The 22,512-nt window shown below is 51.6% G+C and overlaps 1 protein-coding gene across 4 annotated transcripts in view; it reads left to right on the top strand.

Moving 5' to 3' along the window:
• LOC146195754 (KH domain-containing protein akap-1-like) overlaps window positions 1–22,512 on the top strand; it is an 88,231-nt gene that overhangs the window by 47,351 nt on the left and 18,368 nt on the right. The window contains exons 1-2 of one of the 4 annotated variants that reach the window (XM_084597905.1): window positions 1,547–2,005; window positions 17,941–18,980. In XM_084597905.1, coding sequence (XP_084454031.1) covers window positions 17,991–18,980 — 990 coding nt within the window. In that variant the 5' untranslated portion in view covers window positions 1,547–2,005; window positions 17,941–17,990. Of the gene's footprint in view, window positions 1–1,546; window positions 2,006–16,603; window positions 16,732–17,940; window positions 18,981–22,512 lie in introns of those variants that run through there. The other 3 variants (XM_084597907.1, XM_084597904.1, XM_084597906.1) reach the window with 3 other exon arrangements.

The following is a 22,512-nucleotide window of genomic DNA, read 5'->3' as shown; positions in this document are numbered from 1 at the left end:
AGCGAGGGGGACCCTCGACCATATACTTTGGGAATGCCCTAAGTCTCCGGGCGCTAGGGACAACATTAAAAGTAGAGAAGCCTGGGTAACACTGCTGCGAAGCGACGTCCCCGCTGACCAGCAGAAAGCCGTCCGCCTGGCGGCTGAGGCCGCGAATAACGAATGTATATTCGCCAGTCCTTAGTCGCGGAGGTTCCAGCCCCCGTTCCTCAGGCCTGCGTGCCAGGAGCGGGGAGTAGGGGGCCTCCTAAATCGGTGGAAATGAAAGTTTTAATCAATCAATCAATTGGAGATGGCAGGAACGCTAGACAAGATGAAAATTCTGGTTGGTCGCTTCGAATTTGGCAGCTGTCGACGTCACTTCTCTGCCGACCAATCAGGTGCGCCACTCGCGCGGGCAGCTTGTTTCAACGACTGTATGAGCCATTAAAGGCTTTCGCCTTAAATGCGCACTCTCGGTGTGTAGTATAGGTATGGAAATGAGGCTCTCATTTATAGATGTGTGTTTTGGCTTATTTTATGGTAGCGACGACGAGGTTGCTGCGAGTCAGAGCGCTCACGAAATTGAAGTCCACTGGGCTGACGGTTTATTCTCCTGATCAGTTGCACTGATCACCACGAATATGTTTCTTCCATTATTTTCCTCCTAATTGCTGTGGCGGGGACTGTTTCGAATGGCACACGACGAAGTTCTTTCTCCATGCCGTCCAGTATCCGGTAGGGCTCGGCGTCGAAGCGGCGTCTTCGTGCGCTGCGCTCGAAGTGTCTGTCGGAAACCGGAGTTGTAAATCGGCGCCAGGAAAAGTGCCGCGTTAAGTGTGATTGCGTTGGGAAAGGGGCCGGCGGTGCTGCGCGGGCAAGAGCGATGCTCCATGCTAATCGCTGGCCCAGCAAGGCAGCGATGCGTGCACAGTGCCGAGGGCCCCGCATTGTCGCGAGCGGCCAACTAATCGGTGTGGGTGATCATGCCGCGTTCCGAGATCCGCTCCTCGTCCTCATCCGCCTCCCCGCATTCTGTGGTGCCCGTTGTCCTCGCTGAGGGGAAGAAAACAGTTTCCGAGCGGCTTATTATCATGCATTTTTTTTTTTTATTCGTCGAGGCGATGTCGCGCGGCGGTATCTGCGTTGTCCCAATCAGCGGGGCCAATCTGATTCGAAAAGGAGCGCGAATAAACGAGACTGGCATCGTTGGCGCGCCGAACGGATAGAATCGCGAGCTGACTGCATTTCGGACCGATTTCCTTTCTCCTCGCTCCTCCATCACCGTGTCGCGAGGGGAGGGGGGTTTGGAAAGAGCGGCTCGGCAAAAGCGCGGCCCCGGTGCCTGTCGCCGCGCGCTACGCCCAGCCTCGGAGGCACTGCGGCGACTTTTGGTCGAGGAGGAGGGGAAGCGTCTTTTGTGTGATTGTTTTTGGTCCCGAAACTGGTTGAAGGCGCGCCGCCGCTAGAAGGGACATGGCGAGAGTGTAAGACGCCGACGTTGGCCTGCGTCAGCAGCGCTCCTCAAGGAGTGGCCGAACGGTGGTGTGGTCTCGCTACCCTCGGTCGACCGACCGACCGGCCGGTCTCGAGACTCGCCGTGGCGGACCTTGTTCTCTCTCCCTTCCCTCTCACCACCGCTACCACGTGTGCAACGGCAGTCGCGAGCCGAGCAAGCGCACCCGTCGCCGCACTATCGCGCCGCGCAGCCACGCTCGCCGACGTTGGTGCCGCGTGGCGCTGCGCTGCTCGCGTCCCCTCAGTCGGTCCTCTTGACCCATCGCTGCTTGGTCTGTGACTGCGTTTTCCCCCACCACCCTCCGTGCGCGGTGCTCTGCCGCTGTTTCAGACCCCAAGAGCGGCTCCCATCGTCGAGGCAGTTTTGCGCTCGGATTACGCGCCCATCGCCACCGCCACCTGTCGTGTACTGAGCCGGCGTCGTGTTGGTTACGGGTTGTCTCTGCCTCGCCACCGCCGTTGTTTGGATCACTTGTACGAGGGACGTCTGTGCTGACAGCATCATGAGGTGCGTATCTTGTTTGTCGTCGCATTTTCGTCGGGGTTTCGACCCTCGCGCGTTGCCAGCTGTCGAGGTCGATGAACCGCCTCACCGGGGTTAGAGACGGCCCTCCGTGGCAGTCTGCTGAGCTGGGCTGCTTCTGATCTCGGCGGTGTTGATGTGGCATATGCCGCAAGTAGGGGTGCTCATTAAGCTCCTCCATGGGGAGTGTAGTGAGCTGTATGAAGAGACGGCGCTGTAAGAACGGTGCCTGTGCACATGGCTCGAATTTTCTGAGCGTAGCGCGCCTGCTGGCTACAGCGATCGAGTCCGCACGTGCGCTCCCTGTGCTCGCATTCCCCACTCGGAATCTGGGCGGGCTGTTGCTTTTTTTTTTTTTTTTTATGTTCCTTTTCTGTCTGATACGCCGACTAGACATGTCGGTTGGTTGGGATGATCAAGTGCTGCAGTTCTTTCTTATCACGGTGGTCGTGGCGGTGCGCAACATATTGAAGCGGAAGCCACGTAGGCACTACGGTGCGCGGCCTTTGGTTAAGATTCCGCCGTCTGTGTACCTGTTTGTGGTACATGACTGTCATCGGGTAAGATTAAAAGTGTGTTGGTGCAACGACTTTCGTTTCGTTTCCTGCGGTAGCGTCGTTTTCTGCTTATCCGCTGGTGTCCGTCTGCGTCGTCGTTTCCACGTTGCGTGTTTTTTGCCCTCGGCCTCGATCTGTGGCGAATATTATTTCGTCGCATGTTCGTTGTCGAGGGCAGTCAGCAGGCGTTTCGAACAAGCGCCCACCCACCTTTCTTAGAGCCAGCGTGCATCTTTTGGGTATACAATGAAATTGAAGACTACCGTGACTTGCGAACGGTATGTCAGACATGTTTGAACGGCTAACAGTGTATTGGATGGCGCAGAAATAGCAAGAGCGCTCATCGATACAGATCCCGAAAGGTGGTTTAAATTATTGCAAAGCCCTTCTCTGCGCGTGGGCCTTACGTCAAAGCTACTATCTCAAGTGTATGCAGCTAGCACAGAACCGGTTTAATTGGAGGGATATGGGAGATGCCTTTGCCCTGCAGTGGGTATAGTCAGGCTGCTGATGATGATGACTATCTTGCTTGCCGGATAGTTATCCTCTCGCCTCTCTACACGTGATGTTGCCTCTCAGCTGTAATGCCGTAGCGTGTTGTTGGAAAGTTTCCGAAGTATACGAAGGCTTGTGGAGCCGAAGTGTTCGGTGCGTAATCCACGAGTTACAGCACCAGGAGATATATGCTTTTTGCGCATTTTTTTCTTTTTTGCGCACATGATAGTAAATAAAGAGTTAGGTATACATATATATACCAGAAGTGATACTTCCGTGCGTGGCACGATAGGGGGCATTCGTTTCCACTTTGCCAACGTGTGTGGCCCAGTGCATACGTGCGGCCTCCGCGTGGCTTTTGGTCTTTATCGGCGCTCTCCTTGAGCGGCCATCACGAGGTCGCGCCGAGATTTCTCCGCATAAAGTCACTGGCTCCGCAGTGGCGGGCCACCCTCGCATATCTGCGCTGAAACTACTCTCACTCGCCATTCCGCCCCGTGCGGTGGCTGTGTTTGTAGGGCTTCCGGTCGTCTCCTCCCTGTAATTATTTCGCGCCCTTTCCCAGCGCACAGTGTCTCTCTGTTGTGATTCAATGGGGCGGCGGTACCGACCCCGCATATGCTGTGGGCAATGACGAGGGACGTGTTTCCTCAAGGGGGCACTAGCTCCGTAATCCGAGCTGACTATTCAGGTTATGCGCGGAGAAATTCCTGGAAAACAGCTGCGATTGGCTGTTACGTACGCATTACGTGGCGGCTTTCTGCGCGTGGCTGACTGAGCATGCCGCTTGAGTTTCCATTGGTCTGATGAAATAGCCCCCGGTGACCGTCATTCCAGCGGAATGTGCTTGCATAGCGAAGTTTTGGAAGCCTCTAAGCACAAGAACTGGGCAACACACACGATGAAGTTCTTAGCCAGAGCTTTCGAAAACTTCGCATTGATGCGTCAACTGCTATAGCTCCTAAAGCGGCTCTTTGGTGCTTGCGTAGTGTGTGCGATTCACCGCCTGCGCTTGCATAGCGGTCCGTTAGGGAAACATCTATATCCGCGTGCTGTGCAGGTGTCCTTGCAGGAATGACCTTTCAGCGGAGCTTTTGTTTTGTGTGTATATATATACCCGCGTGCGATTTACAAGCGTTGCTTTCACTTAGACCGTTGGCACTGCTGCGCACATTCAGCGAGTTGGGGGTGAGGCCAGAATCGACCCTCTGACAGTACCGTGACGACAGATGTTTGCCTCAGCGTTGGGACGGTGTTCCTGTACCACGTGACCTCATGCGCACGACGTGATCGCATCAAAAAAAAAAAAAAAAGATAAATTTCAACTCCCTAAATTTACGCAGGAAGGTTACAAACTGTAGTTTCATCAGCTGACGTTGCAAGTCACGCTTGATATCCTTGTTCGACAGTGTCGACCGGCTTGAATCTATTATTATACCTAATTGTTTCTGTAAGTATAGTTCTCACCTGGACGCTGGGCGCATCATTGGAACGAAAATGCTTGTTTTGGAGGGAGGGGGGGGGGTACATATTGAGCTGATTGTGTTCTGCAGTGGCATGCTGCGGGCTCGCGACTTAGTCCGTGGCTTTTACGGCCTGGCTGAATGCGATCTTGTGAATAGCCAGGTCCGTTGATTGCAGAATGTGTCTCGCGGGTTCGCACTGTATGCGGCTGAAGCTCTTTATCGTTCGTACCTGCAGTGACTCTATGGGTTGCGTAACTCACACCTCTGCCGCATGCGCTTTTTCGTCATCGCTGCTCTCCCTTTTACACCTGGCGACTCAGCTTTTCGCTCTTTCGGTGTGCTCTGCGCTTGGCGGCGCGTGTTTCAGCACGAGGCCTGCTTCTCTAGTTTTTCCGCCTCGTGCGCTCGTGGTGTTTCCGAGAGCGGAGAAAGGTGTGTGGGGGGGGGGGGGGGGGGGGGAGGGGGGGTTATGACTTTTTTTTCCTACTTGCACGCACGCGCGGTTCCTCTGTGGTGCGCGTCACTCCGCAGTGGTCCTGGCAAGGCCTCTCTCCTTCCTTTTGTTCCTGAGGACTCCGGGGGGAGCCGCTGACGCGAGAGGCGCGGCGGCGTTGCGTATGCTAGTCAATTTCCAGCTGTACTGTGAGTGACAGCCTCTTGCTGGTTTCGATCTCTGAGGCCATGCTTCGAGGGAAAACGTTGCCGAAACGGTCCGTATGTACAGCCTTTATCAAAAGTTTACAGCCCAGAGGGTTTGCTTTTAAGCCGTATAATATGACTCCTGTAATAACTGTGAAAGTTTTAGCCATGGGAGAGGGTAGGACGCAAAATCTTCTTGCCTTCGGCAAGTATGGAAACCTGGGAATGCATTACGAGCCACAAAGTATCGCTCAGAAGTAGACTTCCTGGACTGTATGATAAAGGCTGTATCTCGAGTTAACACGGATTCCTCTCCTATTGCCGCGTGCGTCTCGGGCGCTTTCGCAGCTCTGGCGCGAAAAAGTGTCATTGCAGTGCTATGACTCAGCTTCAGCTATGCGGCGGTTGCTATTTGCATTTCTATTTCCAGCTATATCCGTGCCGGAGGACGGCATCCTGCTGCCCCGATAATAGATACCGAGCAGCTGTTTGGCTCCGTATGGCTGTTTCGTTGCCCTCGCGGTAGCGCCGTCGAAGCTGCGATGATAGTGCCGCGAGCGGCGATAGCGTGCGATATGAAGGTCGCCTCGCGTGATCTCGAAAAACAGCCAGCAGAAGCGCATATCCGCTCTGAACCGCAGCTGATGGCAGCAGTCGAGAACTGTGTCTGATCTGCCCGGTCTCGATAGCAGCTAAAGGCCAGACAGGACAAAAAAAAAAAAAAAAAAAAAAAAAAAAAAAAAAAAAAAAACGCGGAGTCGAAGGTCACGTTTATTTTAGACGCAGGCCGTGCTCGGCTTAGTCCATACATGCTGCCGGTTTCGCGAGTAAAATCGATGAATTTAGTATCAAAATTATGGATCATCCATTCTTTGTACACCGTTTGATAGCAAACCACCTCACTTCCCGTTTAGCACCCAGCTGGTTGTCAAATTGGGGGCTAGACTGGGATAGCGATTTGAAACAACGACGTATGTGCCTCCTATTGTGTGCCCTTCATTGTAAGTGTCCAGTCCTTCCCCCTATACCAGCACTTCCCCCCCCCCCCCCCCCCCCCCCCCCCCCCCCGAAGAAAAAAAAAATAAAATAAGAGAAGGGTTCAACGCTGCTGAACCCAATGTGGAGCGAAAGCATTAGCGTCGGGTGACCGAGTGTTGTTTTTCTCGTAGCTACGCCTCTGTACGACGTAGCTGCGGACCCAATTTCTCGCTTTGGCTGTCGTGTTGCTTTCGCAGCAATAAATATAAAAATCCTGAATCAAAGATCTCGGCGAAGGCGCTATCTGGTCGACTTCTAAGGCGGAATACAGTTCAGTAATGTCGAATTTTGGGCTAGTTGGTAGCGATCCATTTAAAACAGCGCACATAAAACACGAAAACACAGAGAAGAGACGGACGGACAAGGGCGCTCTTGTCCGTCCTGGTCTTCTCTGTGTTTTCGTGTTGTATGTGCGCTGTTTTAAATGGTTCTGAGGCGAAGCCTGAGCGTCCCTCTTTCTTGCCCGCCCCTTCAGTGCATCAGCTTCGGCATTCGTGCTGGGCGCGACAGTGCACCCGTGGCGTTCTTCAGCATAGAGAAACAGGCGTGAAATTCGTGCGTTTGAAATGTTTAATCGGGCATGCAACTTCAAGCCTTGGCGCTCGCTTTGTGTGTACTGCACTAGCGCGTGCTGTTCTTTTCAACGTCGGCCCGTCCTGTGCGTCTGTTTGATGCCGTTAGCGTTGGACGTCCATTGGCTGTCCAGCTGGTCGTTTCCTGCCCGCTCTGTCAGTCCGGTCCGTGCCTCTCTCTCCCCCGCCTCGTTTCCGCCCACGTCGTGCACGCGTCCGATTCGAGGCCGCGCGTGTTTCGCGTGACTCCGAGAAGGCTGCGCGTGCTCCTGTCTTCGCCACTGCCTCGGAGGTCGCGCGAGCCAGTTCGGAAGTGATCCCCCTCCCCCCGGAACTCTGGTCGCGCATAGCCCAGGCAGAACTTATATTCGCGACGCTAATGTCCTCGCGACAACAACGATGATCGCGGAAGTGTGCCTTCTTCTCTGCGGCGGTACAGCGACCCGTGGTTACCATCAGGAAAAAAGCGTGCTCTTTTGCCCCCCTCCCCTTCCTTTTCCTGTGTCCGACTGGTGGAATGCGGTAAAGTTTGAGTTCAGGCCCAGCCTCTGAACGAGCACGTCGTCGCGTCTGCTGCCCAGAGACATCGGTCATTAGCGGGCGCGTGCCGCGTTTTTACAGCGACTCGACACACGTTCAGTCGTGACCCGTGCGTCGCCCTGTGCCTCTCGTCTCAGTGATGAATGCCTCGTGGCTGTTCGAGCGCTCGTCCTAGCGCGGCGATATTAATGTTCGCGAACGTCCATCCGTTGCACGTTGAGGTTGGGCTCGCCGTCTCGATTGCTCGTTTAACCCTTGCTACTTGCGCAGGCACTGCCGACGCCCGCGGCTGTCTCTCGACACCGATCTCGGGTGGCGCCGAGCGTATTTGGCAGCGGACCTTCCCCGGGGTGTGCGCGAGTTGGGAGGCGGCGCGCATAAAACTGGGCCGCGATTGCCTTGATGGATCGCGGCGTCCAAGGTTCGACCTCACCCCACCTGTTGCTCCCCTTCTTCGCCCACATTGTTTCTCGGTCTCCCCCACCCTGCCCGCCCCCCCGCCCGACTTCCTTGACACTGTTTAGTCGCTAGCCGCGCCTGTCGCTGCGCCACCCTTCCCTCGCCGAGCATCGTCACGGGGAGTGCGACGCGCGACTGGTGTGGCGCTCTGGCCGAGTCCCGTAATTACTGGTGCTGAGGCTATCCCGTAATGCGCGATGCGGGCGGCCATTTGTCGTTGAGAAGGACTGGCTAGGCGAGTGGCGGCCCGCCAGTGTTCGTGGAGGCTCTGGAGGCTCTTCCTGCTTCGTGGCGAGGGAATGTCAGGCTGGCCAAGCAAGGCGTGATGCATCTGCCCTTTTCCTGGAATCACCATGTTGCATGGCGGGCGCTGTCGGGAGCATGTTACCACCCCTTCGGGCAGTTCAGATGGCTGTATTTCTCCAAAGCTTGGTGAATAATACCTTATTTCACCAACATTAAGCTGTTTCAATTGGTCTGCCAAAGCCTCATAGGGTTTCAAGCGGCAAAGCCTGACAGACAGCGCAAACATGCACATAAATCGAGGCATGGTTAAAAATTTACACGAGGAAAAAAGATGCCTCATACCTTTGAGAAAGCAAAACAAACAGATACGCAAAATTTTACAAAAGTAGATTCCGGAGTGAATCCTTTTCATATGGTAGTTAGCGCAAGAAAATCGCAGATCGTATCGCAACATGAATATAAATAGCACAATACCTATCTTCTAACATAGAAAAAGCTTGTTGTAAATGCATTTCTTCTTAATCGTATGACTGTAATATAACCCAGAAATCGCCAAGGCGTTATGTTGAAAACTTAAAATTGCCGTTGCCCCGCAGGATTGGTCATAAATCTGTCGTCGTTTTCTTACCGCGTCTGTATGTAACCGAGGGACCGTTCCGTATCCCTAAGCCTCTGTCCTGGTTATTCCAAAACGTTCTCTCATTCAGCGGTGCACGGTCTACGCTCGTCGTCCGCGTCTAAGCTGTCGTCGTGGACACGCAAGAGATGAAAATTATTTTGCCGACCCGTGGTCCGAGGTAACTAGCAGTTTGATGTCGGCTTTATGTGAGCAGCATTGAAGCATATTATGTTACGGATGCTGCTCAAGGTGTGTGTGTGTGTGTGTGTGGGGGGGGGGGGGGGGGATTCTGTGCTGTTTTTGCGTCTCGAGTTGTTGAGAATTCTCATGTAAAGCATCTTCCATCGGCCGTTTTTGTCGCGCGGGTTAAGCGAGGTGTTCCGCTACCCAGGTAATGCGTAGTGCAATGCAAGAGAGAGCAAAAATGGGGGAATATCGCCGTCCGCCGCTGCTCCTTTCAGCAGGCAGAGCACTGCTGCCTTCCCGCTCTGATAAGCACCGCTGCTCCCGTCTCTCGCCTCGGGCTTATTTCGCCGTGTACTCGCCCCCTTTCTCCGCTTCGATGTTCTGGAAGCGGAGCGCAGTGAACCCGTTTCCGTAGGCGCGGGCGTTTTTAAAGTGTTTCTCTCCTCTGCATAGGCGCTGCCTCGTAAAGTCGCTTGCGCGGCACGCTGATAGAGACGTTGCGGAAACCTTGGTCAACCTCTCGTGTCTGAGCGTAGGATGTTGCCGCCTTCCCCCGCTGGCGCTGCGAACGCGATCCGTTTTCGAGTCGAGGATGAAGCCGTGAGCCCTGCGGGCGCCTTGCCGGGAATGTCGCGCTCGCCCCCCGCCTTTACCGTAACTTGAGAAAAACTCTCAAAGTTTGCAGCACCGGGTTCTTGAACCTGTCTGTGCGAGTGGGGGAAGGAGGGGGGGGGGGGTTGTGTGGCGCTTTGTGTCGGGTTCAATTGGTGTTTTACGTCTCTTAATGTCTCGACGAAATTTGCCTCGTAGGCGAATCCTGTGGACATCATGCGCACGTACTGCGCGAGTGCCTGCCTGCAGCTGCGTCACGGTGCAGCCAGTATGCGTAAACCGTCGGCTTTCGTACTGACCCGCGTCCTATTATGTTTGCCTCTGTCGGCTGAGGACGCACGGGGACTGCGTCGTTGTAAGCGAGACAGTAGATCGCCGCTCTCGGCGTGTTCGCTCAGGAGACGGTCATTTCATCTTGTTTCCATTTGGCCTCGCAGCTCGTTGTTCTACAACTTGCGTCACCACTAAAATTTTCTCCCGACTCGAATACACGTGGCGCACATCCTGCGCGAGGCTGGTCTTCTTCGGTGTGGCCGAATGTCGCTCCTGTTTGGGTGGCAGAGGGAGCGAATAGTGTTGGTGGCAGCAGCGGCCGCTCGACACGCGTTCCGTATCTGGAGCGTGAAGGGGCCGACCTTCGCGGCCCTCGCGCGTCGCCGCGGCAGCAGCCGGCGGCGGTTGCGGATTTCGGAGAAATGAAAATGCGCCTTTCTTTCGCTGGGGAAGCGCGTGTCTCTAAGCTACGCCGCTGCCGGTGGGACGTGCGTCCTGGTTCGACGAAGTCGCAACCGACGTCACTAGCGCGCGTTGTGTGAGTCTTTATCAAGTTCGCGTGGTAACTCTTGCCTCACACTCGACATCCGTGCTTTTTTTTTTCTTTGCCTATTCTTTCTTTAAAAAAAAAAAAAAAAAGAACGAGCTGTCGGCCGTTTTGTTAACCCAGAACGGAGCGGACCCTCCGCGGAGACGTCACGGGCTGTTTGACGGAGAAATCGCGTCTGACTCGAAAGTCTGCGTATTAATTACGCCTCACTGATTCGAATTGTCGTTCGCGGTTGAGAACTGGGTCGTTTTATCGCTCGCGCGGCAGCTCACTTTCGTCCGCTGAAGTTGATTTAGTGGCTATCTGCATATATGTCTGGCCAGCTGGGCTGGTGTGGGGCGCGGAGTTCCTACTCTGTTATTTATGGCTGCTTGGAGAGTATCTCATTCCTTCTGAAAACAGATGCGCGAGAACTGCGTAACGTGGCGAGGCTGTTCGTCGCACTTCTAATTTCACGTCGGTAACCGCGGGGCGTCGCCGCGCTCTGGCTGCACGGATTGTGCGTAGTAGCATGCATAATGCTCGGCGAGGCCGTGTTGCTCGACTTGTGGGGTGCATTTTCTTTTTTCCTCTCTCTCCAGCTCATGGGAAGTGCTTGGCCGATGTGTAATTTGCCTCCCGCCGGGTCGACCACTGTGTCCCGGCTAGTCAGAGGTCAAGTCCTCGGGGCAACCACGCGTCAGCTCATTTAGCGGCTGCGTAGAACGGCTCTGCGTGTTCGAGATTGCGTTTGCGATACGTTCAAATGAAATGCGGCCACCGTACAGCGCGAGCAGAGCGCACCACGGGCTTCGGTTCGCGCTTTGGTTCCGGTGATGGCCTAGAAAGTTGCTGCCATGCATCAGCCCCCTTACACATTTCTTCATTGCTCCTAGCCACCCTTTGTATTGATGTTTCTTTATTATATGTCTCTCTTAACTTCGCCATCGATAGTCTCCGTTGCGATTGTGTGCGGCAGTTTCAGCACGCGTCACGCAGCCCCGGTGAGCCTTGGCACAGATGCTTCCCTTGGTTGGTGGTACGTGTTGAGGTTAACGCTGAGCGTACGAGGTTTTAATTTCCAGTGCTGGCAGTGAGGACCACGCTGTATTTCCACTGGATAGTTGCAAACGGCGAGGTGCTCGAAGGCATCGCAAGCGCGTCATATCAAGCTGCATTCATCTTTATGTAGATTGTAGAAACTGTGCGAGAATTGGCATAATTAAATGTGCGGCACCGTATGCTGACACATGCGACACGGCAAAAGAAACGGGTGAAAACAAAGGGGGAGAATTTTCTCCTCTTTGCGAAACCCAAATTCTCCTTTAACGCATGGTGATGTGTACGTTTCCTTTTTTTCTTTTTGCGAACAAATGAGGTTTGTGGGCGCAGGTTGATGTCGCGCCCGGCTGAGGTAACGCGGCATCGTTCACCTTGCCTCTCGCGCACGGAGGCAAATTTCTCCGAGTGTCGTTACGCGTTCGCCCTATTCTTCCCGGCATATCAAGCCTGCTGGTTTCGCTCCCAGCGCATGGGATATGGTGATGTCTTCCTGCAAGGGGGTCACCATTGTTGCGGCCGCGATCGGCACATTAAGTGTAGTCCGCGGCGAGTCCGGATCCGGGGGATCGCAAACGTCTACGCGACTGTAGTGCAGATGCGTGCGCTCTCGACAGCAGCAGCAGCATAGTCCCCAGTGGGTCGGAAGCGTCTGCGCAGCGCGAATCGTTGGAGCGAAGTAGAAGGAGCGTTGGTTGTTCGGCTCTGTTATGCGCGCGCGAGAGCCCGTTCATGCGGAAGAAAAGGGACCGCGAGAAAGAGGAGGAGGGGGGGGGGGGGGGTCGCGGCGCAGGGCGATGGCTCGTTTCCGGCACTGTGCTAACTGTGCGCCGTGGTTTCGTGTGCTCACCTGCGTCCCGATTTACCTCTCGGTGCTGGCGCGTGCACGACCCCAACCGCCCCCTCGTGTGTGACGTCCCCGCACTGCCGCTGCTGTCGTGTTCTGGGTGTTCCCTGTCGCCGCGAGATATTCCGGCTCCTGGAAAGGGTGCTAGCGCTGCTTGGGGTCGAGTAGGACCACTCTTGGGCGTCTGTAGTAGTGCGCTTCTTTCTTCCTTGTGGGGAACGTTGGTTGCAAATAATGGCAGTACTCAAGTGTCTGTACTTCTCCCGGGAAACTTGCGTTATGTCTTTGCGCGTTCAAGAACAGAGCCATTGAAGCTATCACCGAAAGTAAGAGGTACTGCGTGTTTTATTTTTATTTTTTTTTTGTTGCTGATTTTGTTTGCCACGAAAAAAAAAAAAAAAAACTCTTCTCGCCGTTGTTTGTGGCCCATCACTCTGTCGGCTTGGTTCCATTGTGAATGTTATTTTGTGTTATGTTGATTGTGTCGAGTACAGGCAATAAAGGAAAAAAAAAGCGTTTAGTTTCTATTCAAGCGTTTTGCTATTCTTTCGCACAAAGTAGTGAAAGACGAGCGAAAAGGTGTTTTGCCACGTGCACCGTGGTTTTTGACGGCAAGGGAAGGGATTGTGTAAAGACACCTTGCACTTCATTAGCAGCTGTCTTTTCTGCGATTCTTTTGAGTTCCGGTAGGACAAAGGCGTGTGCTGGCAGGGGAATTTTTCAACTGAACTGTTCCATTTCGGCACCGTTGTTAAGTCGTTTTCTCGTGATTCGTTATCCTCCTTGTCCCTCGGCAACGTGCAAACCTGCGTCATAGCCCCTATTGACAATGGCGTGCTTCAGATCGTTCTATTTTGGAGCAAGCTTGCCGCAATAATTTAGCTGCTGAAAACACATCACGTATCACTAGCGCTGCAAACTTCAGAAAAAAAAATGTTTTGGTTTATAACACGGAATATTTTAACAGGGTTTCAATTAGGAAGATGCTCCTTGAACCTATCGCTCCGCGATGGTTTAAGTGTTCTATTTTCTTAGTTCTTTCGGAAAAGAAGGCGCAGAATGTCTCGCATGTCAAGTCGAGGCACATCACTGCGCGCACATATGAAGTGACCCTAAAAAGCAAATTCAGGTTAAATGAAAAAACGAAAACAGCGAATTCTGTTGGCGTAATTGTTCATCTGATGCAGCGTATACCCACAATAAAGCGAGGCTCAAAATTGCAACTGTTCATTTAGCGTTTTATAACAGTTAAATATTGGGCTAGTTGATGTTCTCACTACGCGATCATACTTGTTATCGCAAAAGGACGGGACGAAACATGGGCGCTGCTGACAACGGATCAGCTGCAGAAATCAGAGCAGACGCGATAACTAATCTCGGTACGACAGATGTGTCACTAACGCAGTCTCCCTTTCCTGATAAAGAATAATTCCAATGTCTTACGAGCATGCAAAATATCTGGTCAGTAGGGAGCGCGTGAAACTTGTTGGTCACTGCATTGCTTGCACAAATTGCTAACCACGTTTTCTTACCATATCAATCCTTGGCAGAAGTCATTAAAAAAAAAAAAACCGTAAAACCTTGGAAGCCTTTTTTATCAGGAAATGGGGACAGAACGGGTAGAAATTACCAACCGAAGGCAATGACTCGTGGCTGAAATCAAGGGAAGACTTTGCACAACGTAGTGTACCCCTAGTCGCGGTTAGGTGACGTCACAGGACGGCAGGAAGTAACCATTATCAAGCGTGACAACGCCCGAGCGTCGAAATGCCCGCCTTACGTTAGTGGAATGTCTTTCTGGCCCGATCATCACGAGCAAGATGGCTTCGTTTTTGTTACTCTTATAAGCCCCATTAATATTGAAAAATGGGAACGGTCCGGTACTCTCGTTATCAGCCTATTCGACAATCTCACCATTGTCATTCCGGTGATCCTTCACGCGTGCTAATCTTTTTTGCTCACTACTGTACCTTACTTGTGCAACCATCTGTGACTAAAATAAAGCTCCTGGCAGGATTGAGTCCACTGGCGCCTGCAGCGCCGCGCTGCTTTAACCCTTCCGCAGGCGAGTGCTATCTTGCGTAGCTTGGCGCTACTTCATCCCTTATCGTGTCTCACGCGCGCATGGCAGATATTGCGCTCTTTCTTTATTTGTTTTTCTGCGGCTCGCTATCCGCTTTCTTGCGGACCCTTTTTTCTCCGGGAGTCTTGCTAACCTTTCGGCGGGCCCCGCGTCACTTATCGCTGGGCTCGGGTGTTGTTTTTTGTCTGGCGTGTGCATTTCCGCGCGGTCAGGATTTTGCACGTGGTGCGGTTGACGGCACCTTTTCACGGAGAGGTCGCTTCATCACGCGGCGGCCGCGTGCCTTTGGAGACTAGGCTTTTTTTTTTTTTTTTTTTTTCTTTTGAGGCAGACTTATGGGCAGACTGTAAGGTGAGGCAAGTGCTACCGGCGAAATATCGGCGCATTCAACTTTTGCTGTACGCAAGACAAGGAGACGGTTGGACTGGACGCTTGGATGATGGCAGGTGCCTCATTCAGCAGGCCGTCGCAGGCCCTAGAGATGGTTGAGACAGATCATAAAAAGGGGTCATTGAAGAAGTAGAATTTAAAATGGAAAAAATACCTTGAGAGAAAAGGGGAGGCGGCAACGTTAATGTAGGATGAAATGGGGAAAGACGAAATCCAGTGGATGATGGGGATTGAAGATAGAGAGATAGGGGATGGAAAAAGCTCCGCAAAAAGGTTTTGGGAGCACAGGCGAATAGGACAGAGGACATACAACGGTCGCTGACGACACAGGAAGGCAGAAGTGGTAAAGGGTAGTCATGGGCAGTATCGACGATACAAGTATTTTTGATATTTTCTTTAGATACATTTTATGTATTGGTATTACGTATCTTGTGCTGAAAATGAAAGTATTTGAGTATCGGTATCAAAAATACAGTTGCCTTCCATTTATACTTGACGGCACCTGTACGCGCTATAGGCAAGAGCAGTGTCTCGCTACCAGTATGGATAGGATAGTCGTTGAACCATGGCGCCGAGAGCTGCCGTTTTTTTTTTGTTTTGTTTTTTTCCGAAATTTTGAAGTGATGTGACCGATACTAGCGACTGGCTATAATCTCCAATTTCGTTCAGGCTAGCTACTGTCCTCTAGCACTCTCCCTGTAGGAGCTATGTATTCTTGTTGGATATATGGTGTCTGGGACAGGAAACATTCGTTTCACGTAATAAGCAATCGCAAATGACATTTAAAGGGCAACTCCGGTGGTTTTTTCATCATTTTGTGCTTTTAATTGAATTACATTCCTCGGCACGTCCTGACTCCAACACAAAAAACCGTTTTCCAAAATTCCAATTAGAAGTATTTTTAAAAAAGAAAAACAGCAAATCGAAACCGAAACTGCTTTCACGGCCAGAAACGACGTCACATTTGACGAAACGGTGACGTCACACTCAGTATTAGAAAAACACTCGTACGTGCGTTGGATGGTGAAAATAAAGTATGGAAATCATGACGCACTGCATAAAATGTCTGAAGTAGTTCAATATAAACCTCACAATTTCATAATCACGCGGGAAGTGGACATTAACGCCTGTATACTGTTTGTGACGTCAGAAACTCAGTGTTGCCCGCAGAAATACTCTCAACTTAAGCCATGAAAACGGCATATTTTAAAGCCGTATTGCGCCTGAACGGATTATCGTACGGCACCCAAATTTTGTAGAATGCGCCAGGACGGAGAGAAGAACCTGTGGTAAAAGTTTCACTACAATATTCGAATGTCAAAAAACCCCCGGAGTTGCCCTTTAACTGCTTCCGTTCCCGACCATAGGTATCCCGCATTTTCATTGATGAAAATCTGACCTAGGGCTTGGGCAGAACATACCCTACTTAGATCGATATGTTGATCCCTTGTAGGGTTATTCCTGTTGTGTGTATGCGTGTGCTTGTGTTATAACTAAAATAAACTATGAACGTTAAGAATAAGCAAGCTATCAGAGGCATACTAATTAATGGCTCATATTTTCTGACGTCAGCCAGCACTGGTGTCGCGACGTCGATGAAGATATCTCAAAAAGCCTATTTTTGTAAAACAAAAATTCTGGTTCGCCTTCTCTGACATCCGCCCCTATGCAGCCTTGATAGATTGCGAGAAAGTATTTGACTAGTTATTGGATTCCGTGTCGTTCGGATCGGCAGAGTTGTTACATCGCGGCTAGCGAACGCAGTGATCTGCTAAAGCGCCCTCGCGAGTTGATCTAGTCCCAACCGAAGCGGTCGCTTGATCAAAGCGAGCGTGTTGTCGACGCCGCGAGATCTCCGAATTTGTCCTGCTGGCGAGCTGCAGGAGAAGAGGGGAGAAAGCCAGGAAATTGCGTCTTGCGGCGAAATCCCTACGTCGAGCCGCGGAGGGTGAGATTACTTCTTCGTGCGGGCTAGGTTGCGCCGCGCAGCCGCTGCACGCTGGCCGGCGTAACGTTGCGCAGTTCCGGTTGCCGACGCTTCTCCCCGTTCTGGTGCTGCCCTTTCAGCACCGGCGGGCCGTTTGCATCGCGGAAGGACTTGGTGAGACCGTCTCCGCACAAGTTGCTTTCTCCCAAGACTGCCCCATTTTTAGTGGTTGTTCGCGCCTTATTTTGATTTTTGTACATGTTCACGACAAGTGTCGCTTGGAGATATGTATAACATATAATCGGTTCAGAGGAAGGGAAAGGCGCAGTAGTCACACTTGCTTCTGAACCGCGGTATTATTTTACTTTAACGCGAAAGCTTTACTTCGCTATGTTCAGATTTCTGTCCGCAGGCCGTGTCCGCAAAATCGTGTACGCAGCAGTTGTGAGTAATGGATAAGTGGTAGAGGTTGAGTGGTATCAATCGATAGAGGGTGACGTAATGTGTCCGAAAAGTAATTAGGGCAATAAGTTAACTAGGTAATTAGAATAACTGGTTCACAGGAAAGGAAAGGCGCAGTAGCTGCCACACTTGTTCTGTGAACACCCGAACCGCGCCGTGAGGGAAGGGAGGAAGGTGGGAGTGAAAGCGGAATGAGAAAGGGGTGCCGGTAGTGGATATGACAAGGATGTGGCGTCCCGCAACCGGAAGTAGAGCCGAAAAAAGGGCATAGGAAGGGATTGGCGCGCAATTTGAAAGTACCAAGACTAAAATGGGCGAACAAAAAGTGAATTAGACAACCAGAAGCAACCAACAGCAGCATCCATGCTTTTGCAGCTCCAATGCAGATTTTGCAATGCTCTTTAATTTTTTTTTTAAGCGTGCAGCCATAGGTGTTGTATGTGCAACCTTGGCAAAAAGTGAAGGGCCCAGAGTGGCTCGCCTCTGAGCCGTGTAACGGTAACACTCGTGGATGTCCCACCTTTCATAGCCGTTGTCTAGAGCTGCTCTCCCGTCCTCGTAATACAGTGGGGCCCAAAAGCGAACCCTTCGAGCTGTTTTGTTAATTCCTGTCTGTCTGCTGTCAATTGACCATGCGTCTGTACCGTGCATCGGCAAATTCAATTTGGTTCGAAGTTCGCAGTCACTTATGCGCTTGCTACTTTGCATGCCGGGCCTTCTGCGGAACTTTGCTTCGCTTGTGCCTGCGTTCTTTTTCTGTCGGGGACCGGTGCATTCGTGGGAGCCGTCGTTCGATTGCTTCCCTAATTTCCTGACCGGGAAAGCGCCGTCGCGTCTCTCGCTTGCATATTGGCGTCTGCGCGCTGTGTCCTGCACGGGATGCGTCTTCGGGTTGGCTGACGCTTCGCTCCCTCAACCCAGGCCGCGGCCACTGGCAGGCGACCTTTGGAGCGGGCCCGCGAGGCCAGTCCATGGCCGGTCTGGGGCCGAGGGCGGCTGTCACGCTTCCGGCAGCCGCGGCTCTCGCTCTTCTGCTCTCCTTCTTCCTGCTCAAGAGGCGCCGCTCAAAGGCAAACTCTGAGTGCCGCTCCCTCTCTGAAACCACAGCGTGCCTCCTCGGTAGCGACCAGCAGTGCTCGCCGGAACACCGGACGAAGAGCGACGACCCCGTGCTGGCGGTGGTGGTGACCGCCGAGTCGCCCGACATGCGGCTTCGGGACGGCGGCAAGATGGGTGACGTCAAGCTCAAGGGCTCTCGGTGTTCCCCCGCGACGACAACGACAAAAAGTGGCAGTGGCGCCCCCAAAGCGGCGTGCGTGAACAGCAACGCCAGGGCGTCCGAGTGCAGTCCTGCCTCGCCGCAGCAACCCGTGGCGCGCCAGAGGCAGCAGCAGCAACAGCAGCAGGACAGTGCCGACGTGGTCATCGCCGTCGCGACAGCGCCGGTGACGACGGCAGTGCGCGAGAAAAGCTCACCCCCGTGTGCAGTGCTGACCGTGGAGATCCCCGAGCAGAGCGCGGCGGGCGGCGACCGGCGTCCGGCGGTGGCGACGTCGGACGCGTCGCCGGCGCCCATGGTTGGTGGGGACGCAGTGTGTGGGGCTAGTCCCAGCGGGTCGGTAGACTCGCTGCTCGGTCAGTCATCGTCGCCTCCCAGCTCGACAGTGTCGCCAGCGCGGCGCGAGAGTGGGTCCGAATCTGCGTCTCCTTCGCTCGCCCAGGACGTGGCTGCGCTGTCGCTGGCCGAGCAGCAGTCGACTGCGACGTCGCCCGCAGAACAGACTGCGGAAGAGCCCGTCAAGAGCAGCGCAGCTTCGATGACAACGGCCTCTTTGGAGGCGCCGACGTCTGCGGAGCACGATGGCGCGTCGTCGCGCGCCGACGTTCTGCAGAACGACGAGTCCGTGTCGGAAGACAGGAGCCAGGCACAGGCGCTGTCCTTCTCCGACGCACATAGCGAGGTGAGCCTTTTTTTTTTTTTTTCATTTATTGTGGAAGCGTTAAAGCGACAATGGACGGGACTCACTTTGAATCTCCTTTGTTGAGTTAGGACATCGCCTCCTCTACAGCGATGCGATGTTTCAGGTGCTGTGGCGTTCTACCGCCAACGCGCGACTCAGGTTTGAACTCCGACTGCTACCACCTCATTTCGATGGGCGGAAAAACGGTCATGTCACTCCAGCTATGTTGATGAGGGAAAATTTCTTTCAGAGCGGCTTATGGCCGTGGACGATTCTACCAAAACATGCAAGAAATGAACTTAGTGCTTCGCTTTTCGTGCCTTCCTCGGCCTGATTTCCTTCCCGTTTGCTTTGGCCTTGCGCTCTTCCCAAGATCGCAGTGGTTGCCCCCAATCTTCTCAATGCCAGCCGCATTATTACGTCATAGAAGAGGGGTAAAGGAGAGGCCTAGTTCAGTGTCGTTAGCGTCTGTGGTGGTGCGTATTGTGCGTCCCCAAACCTGAGGCGAGGATGATTGATCATTGCCCTGAAGAGCGAGACTGCATGCAGGGTCCGTATTCCGTGTTTGCGTCGTTATGGAAAGTTTCGCTATCTGCCTGACCTCATTGGTGGAAACACTGGAATTGGAAGTCGTCGTAATGAAACTGACATCCGTTTCCGGTATTTCCACGAATCAGCTGACTCGATGTCAGGAGGATAGCGACACTTTGGAATGACACAGCTCGGAATACAGACCCAGCTGTGCAGCAGTTTTGCAGGCAGCTGCAGGAACTTGCTGGTGCGACACGCAATTGCAGTCAACCCCGGCATGCAGCACAGCTTGCCAATGCAGTTCTTAATCTCGGGGATGTGTCAGTACCCATGCAGTCTCGCATGTGTTTATCCTGCTCATACAAAGTTTAAAAGGTGTCTTCGTGCTTGTTACTTGAGCCTACTTTCTTGGTGTTCAACACACTGCAGTGACTTACAGGTATTTTCATTGGGTGCACTGTGATATACTGGTGTACGGTAGGAATTGACATGACTGCTTCATTTGCATGTTGATTAGTGTAGTTTGAAGTTTTGCGAGGCATATATACCCCTTTTTAGTATGATGTAGGGCCTTCATCAGTCTTCACTTTGCTGTAGCTAGTAATTTAACACTTTCGAGAAATGCATCGAAAAATTTAACACTACAATTAAGGCGGCATGCATTCTTGGACACGATGGAAAGCAATTAATGGCGCCTGGCCCCTGTTACATTCTGCTGTAAGCTATGGCTCAGTATATGCATGCTTTGTTTTCTTCATGAGTGCTCCTGTTTTTATTAGCCTCCTGGCAGGAGCACGTCAAGACTTCGAGAAAAGTGATGTACCAAAAACTGGTAAAAATCTTACAAGCCAGACAGTAATTAAACATTATTACTGTAGAATAGGATCCATTTCAGTTTCCACACTCAAGGGTGTTATCTTATGCCTCCTCGACGAGAGCTGTAGTGGTCCGTATTCACTAAAGCTCCTGTGGTTGATGCTTCATCCACGAAATTCAAAACACTGTAGCGCCATGTAGTAGCGAATTCTAAAAAAGCACTTAAGCGAGGCGAAAAGAGGTGTGGTTTTTATTGAAGGGCGCACTGGAGAGAGCACAAAATATAAATTTTGAGCACTCCTGAAACAATAAAAAAACACTATTTCAGAAGGTCTGTGATATTTTCCCGTGATGTGGTCATGTGGGGTAACACTGTTGTGACAGCATTTTGCCCCAAGAGGCCACTTCAGTGGGTTTTATGCGATCTCCACTGCCAAATTAAAATTCCAAATCTTCGTTTCTTGGATATTGTAGTGCTCAACATGTACTATATAAGGCGCAATCATTTCATTTACACCACAATGTCGTGGCATTATTTTGAACCCTGCTCTGTCCCTTTAAGATGTGGCAGCAGGTTTTGGAACATCTTCAGTGGTTGGTACAGTGTATAATGGCTCATTGTGGATTATGTGTTAAATATTTGATGTTAGTTGCTGACCGTTACATTTGAGTAATTGTTTGTTACCCTTTGATATCATTTGGTGTAAACTAGGGCGCCACCAGTTTTACAGAAACATAGCTATCAGCATTTTCAGCCAGTGCAGCTCTGCTGATACAGCTATCTTCTATTTGACTTGATTTTATTTTTATTTTTATTTTTTTTTTTTTTTGTGCATGAACATGACTGCTTTCTTTTATTATATTTAATTTCATACCAGATTTAATATGTATTTCATTAATCTATATGCACAGCATTTCTTTGCTAATTTCGCATAGGTAAAGTTTTGGGATGTGGGAAATTAGTTACTTAATCAAAAAACAGTTTTGCTGCTGATTGGGTTCAGAGGTCCCATGACTTGGTTTAGACATTGAAATAAGCAAGCCTTCTACATAGATAGGGACGTTGTAGTGTTCCCTGAAGGGTAATAGAAATCTGAACAGAGGCCTATTCAGACAGTCATTTGACAGGGCCACTTTTCCTGATGGATGAAGCGGGGCCATCCAGTTTAGCTTAACATGTCACAGGATTCCCTGTAAATTCTATGTTGTTCATTTCTGTTGTAAAGATTCCGGTGCAAAGAGTGCTGTGTAAATAAAGGCTGCATGTGTGAATATGAGCCATACTTCGATTAAATTAATGTAAAGCTTTATGTGCACGTGTGAGTCGTGGATTGCTTTTCTCGACTCAAATCCCAGCCGCGGTGGACACTTCGGTGGAGGCAAAAGGCAAGGCGCCCGTGTACTGTGCAATGTTAAAGAAACCCAGTTGGTCGAAATTACCGGAGCCCTCCACTCCGCCATCTCTCATAGCCTTAGTCGCTTCGGAACGTTCAACCCTGTAAACCAACCAACCAGTCAATCATCCAGAGATTTGAAATTTGTGAAAGACTAATTCAGTCAGCCGTAAGCTGTCAGTGCACAGACTTTACTCACTCTTTGTGAATGCTGAAAAGAGTCGTTTGAGGGACAGTGATTGCACCATTCTTACATTGCGAAGCAATCTGTCTCCTTTTTCACTGCATTATGCTTCCTCAGCCGTGCATGTTGCATGAGTAAATGTCATTGCTCTCTTTGCCTTTATCATTATTATTATTGAACGTGTGCAAGTGGCGAAGGTCGAGAAGAGAGCTCGTGCATCATTGCTGTCAGTGCTTGCATGCGAGCAGCTGTGTTCCGTGTGCTTTATACTTGTCGCCCTGGCGTATGATGTTTGCCACAGGTGTTACAGTGCAGAAATAACTAGTCCTCTTTCTTTTTTGTGTAGAACAAATGTCCTTTCCTTTCCTTTTTTTTTAATTGTGGAACTCGGTCGGCTATGAATATGTGGGCCATCACACTTGCTGCATACTATTAGATGTCTGTTCTCATTAGTTGAAACACGCTTTCCAGCTGCCGCTCATGCACATATGCAGGAATTTTATTGCCAGCTCGAAATGTAGGCTATGAAAAGAGGAGGGCTTGTTGGATCTTTCCTCTTCGCATTCAGAAAGACACTTAGAGCGGAATGCAGATAGGCAGCATTGCA

Source organism: Amblyomma maculatum, chromosome 3 (assembly GCF_055883805.1).
Source record: "Amblyomma maculatum isolate TAMU_Amacu chromosome 3, ASM5588380v1, whole genome shotgun sequence".
Taxonomy (NCBI): Eukaryota; Metazoa; Arthropoda; class Arachnida; order Ixodida; family Ixodidae; genus Amblyomma; species Amblyomma maculatum.
The sequence above is the reverse complement of the archived record's forward strand: the minus strand, read 5'-3'. Positions and strand labels throughout refer to the sequence as shown.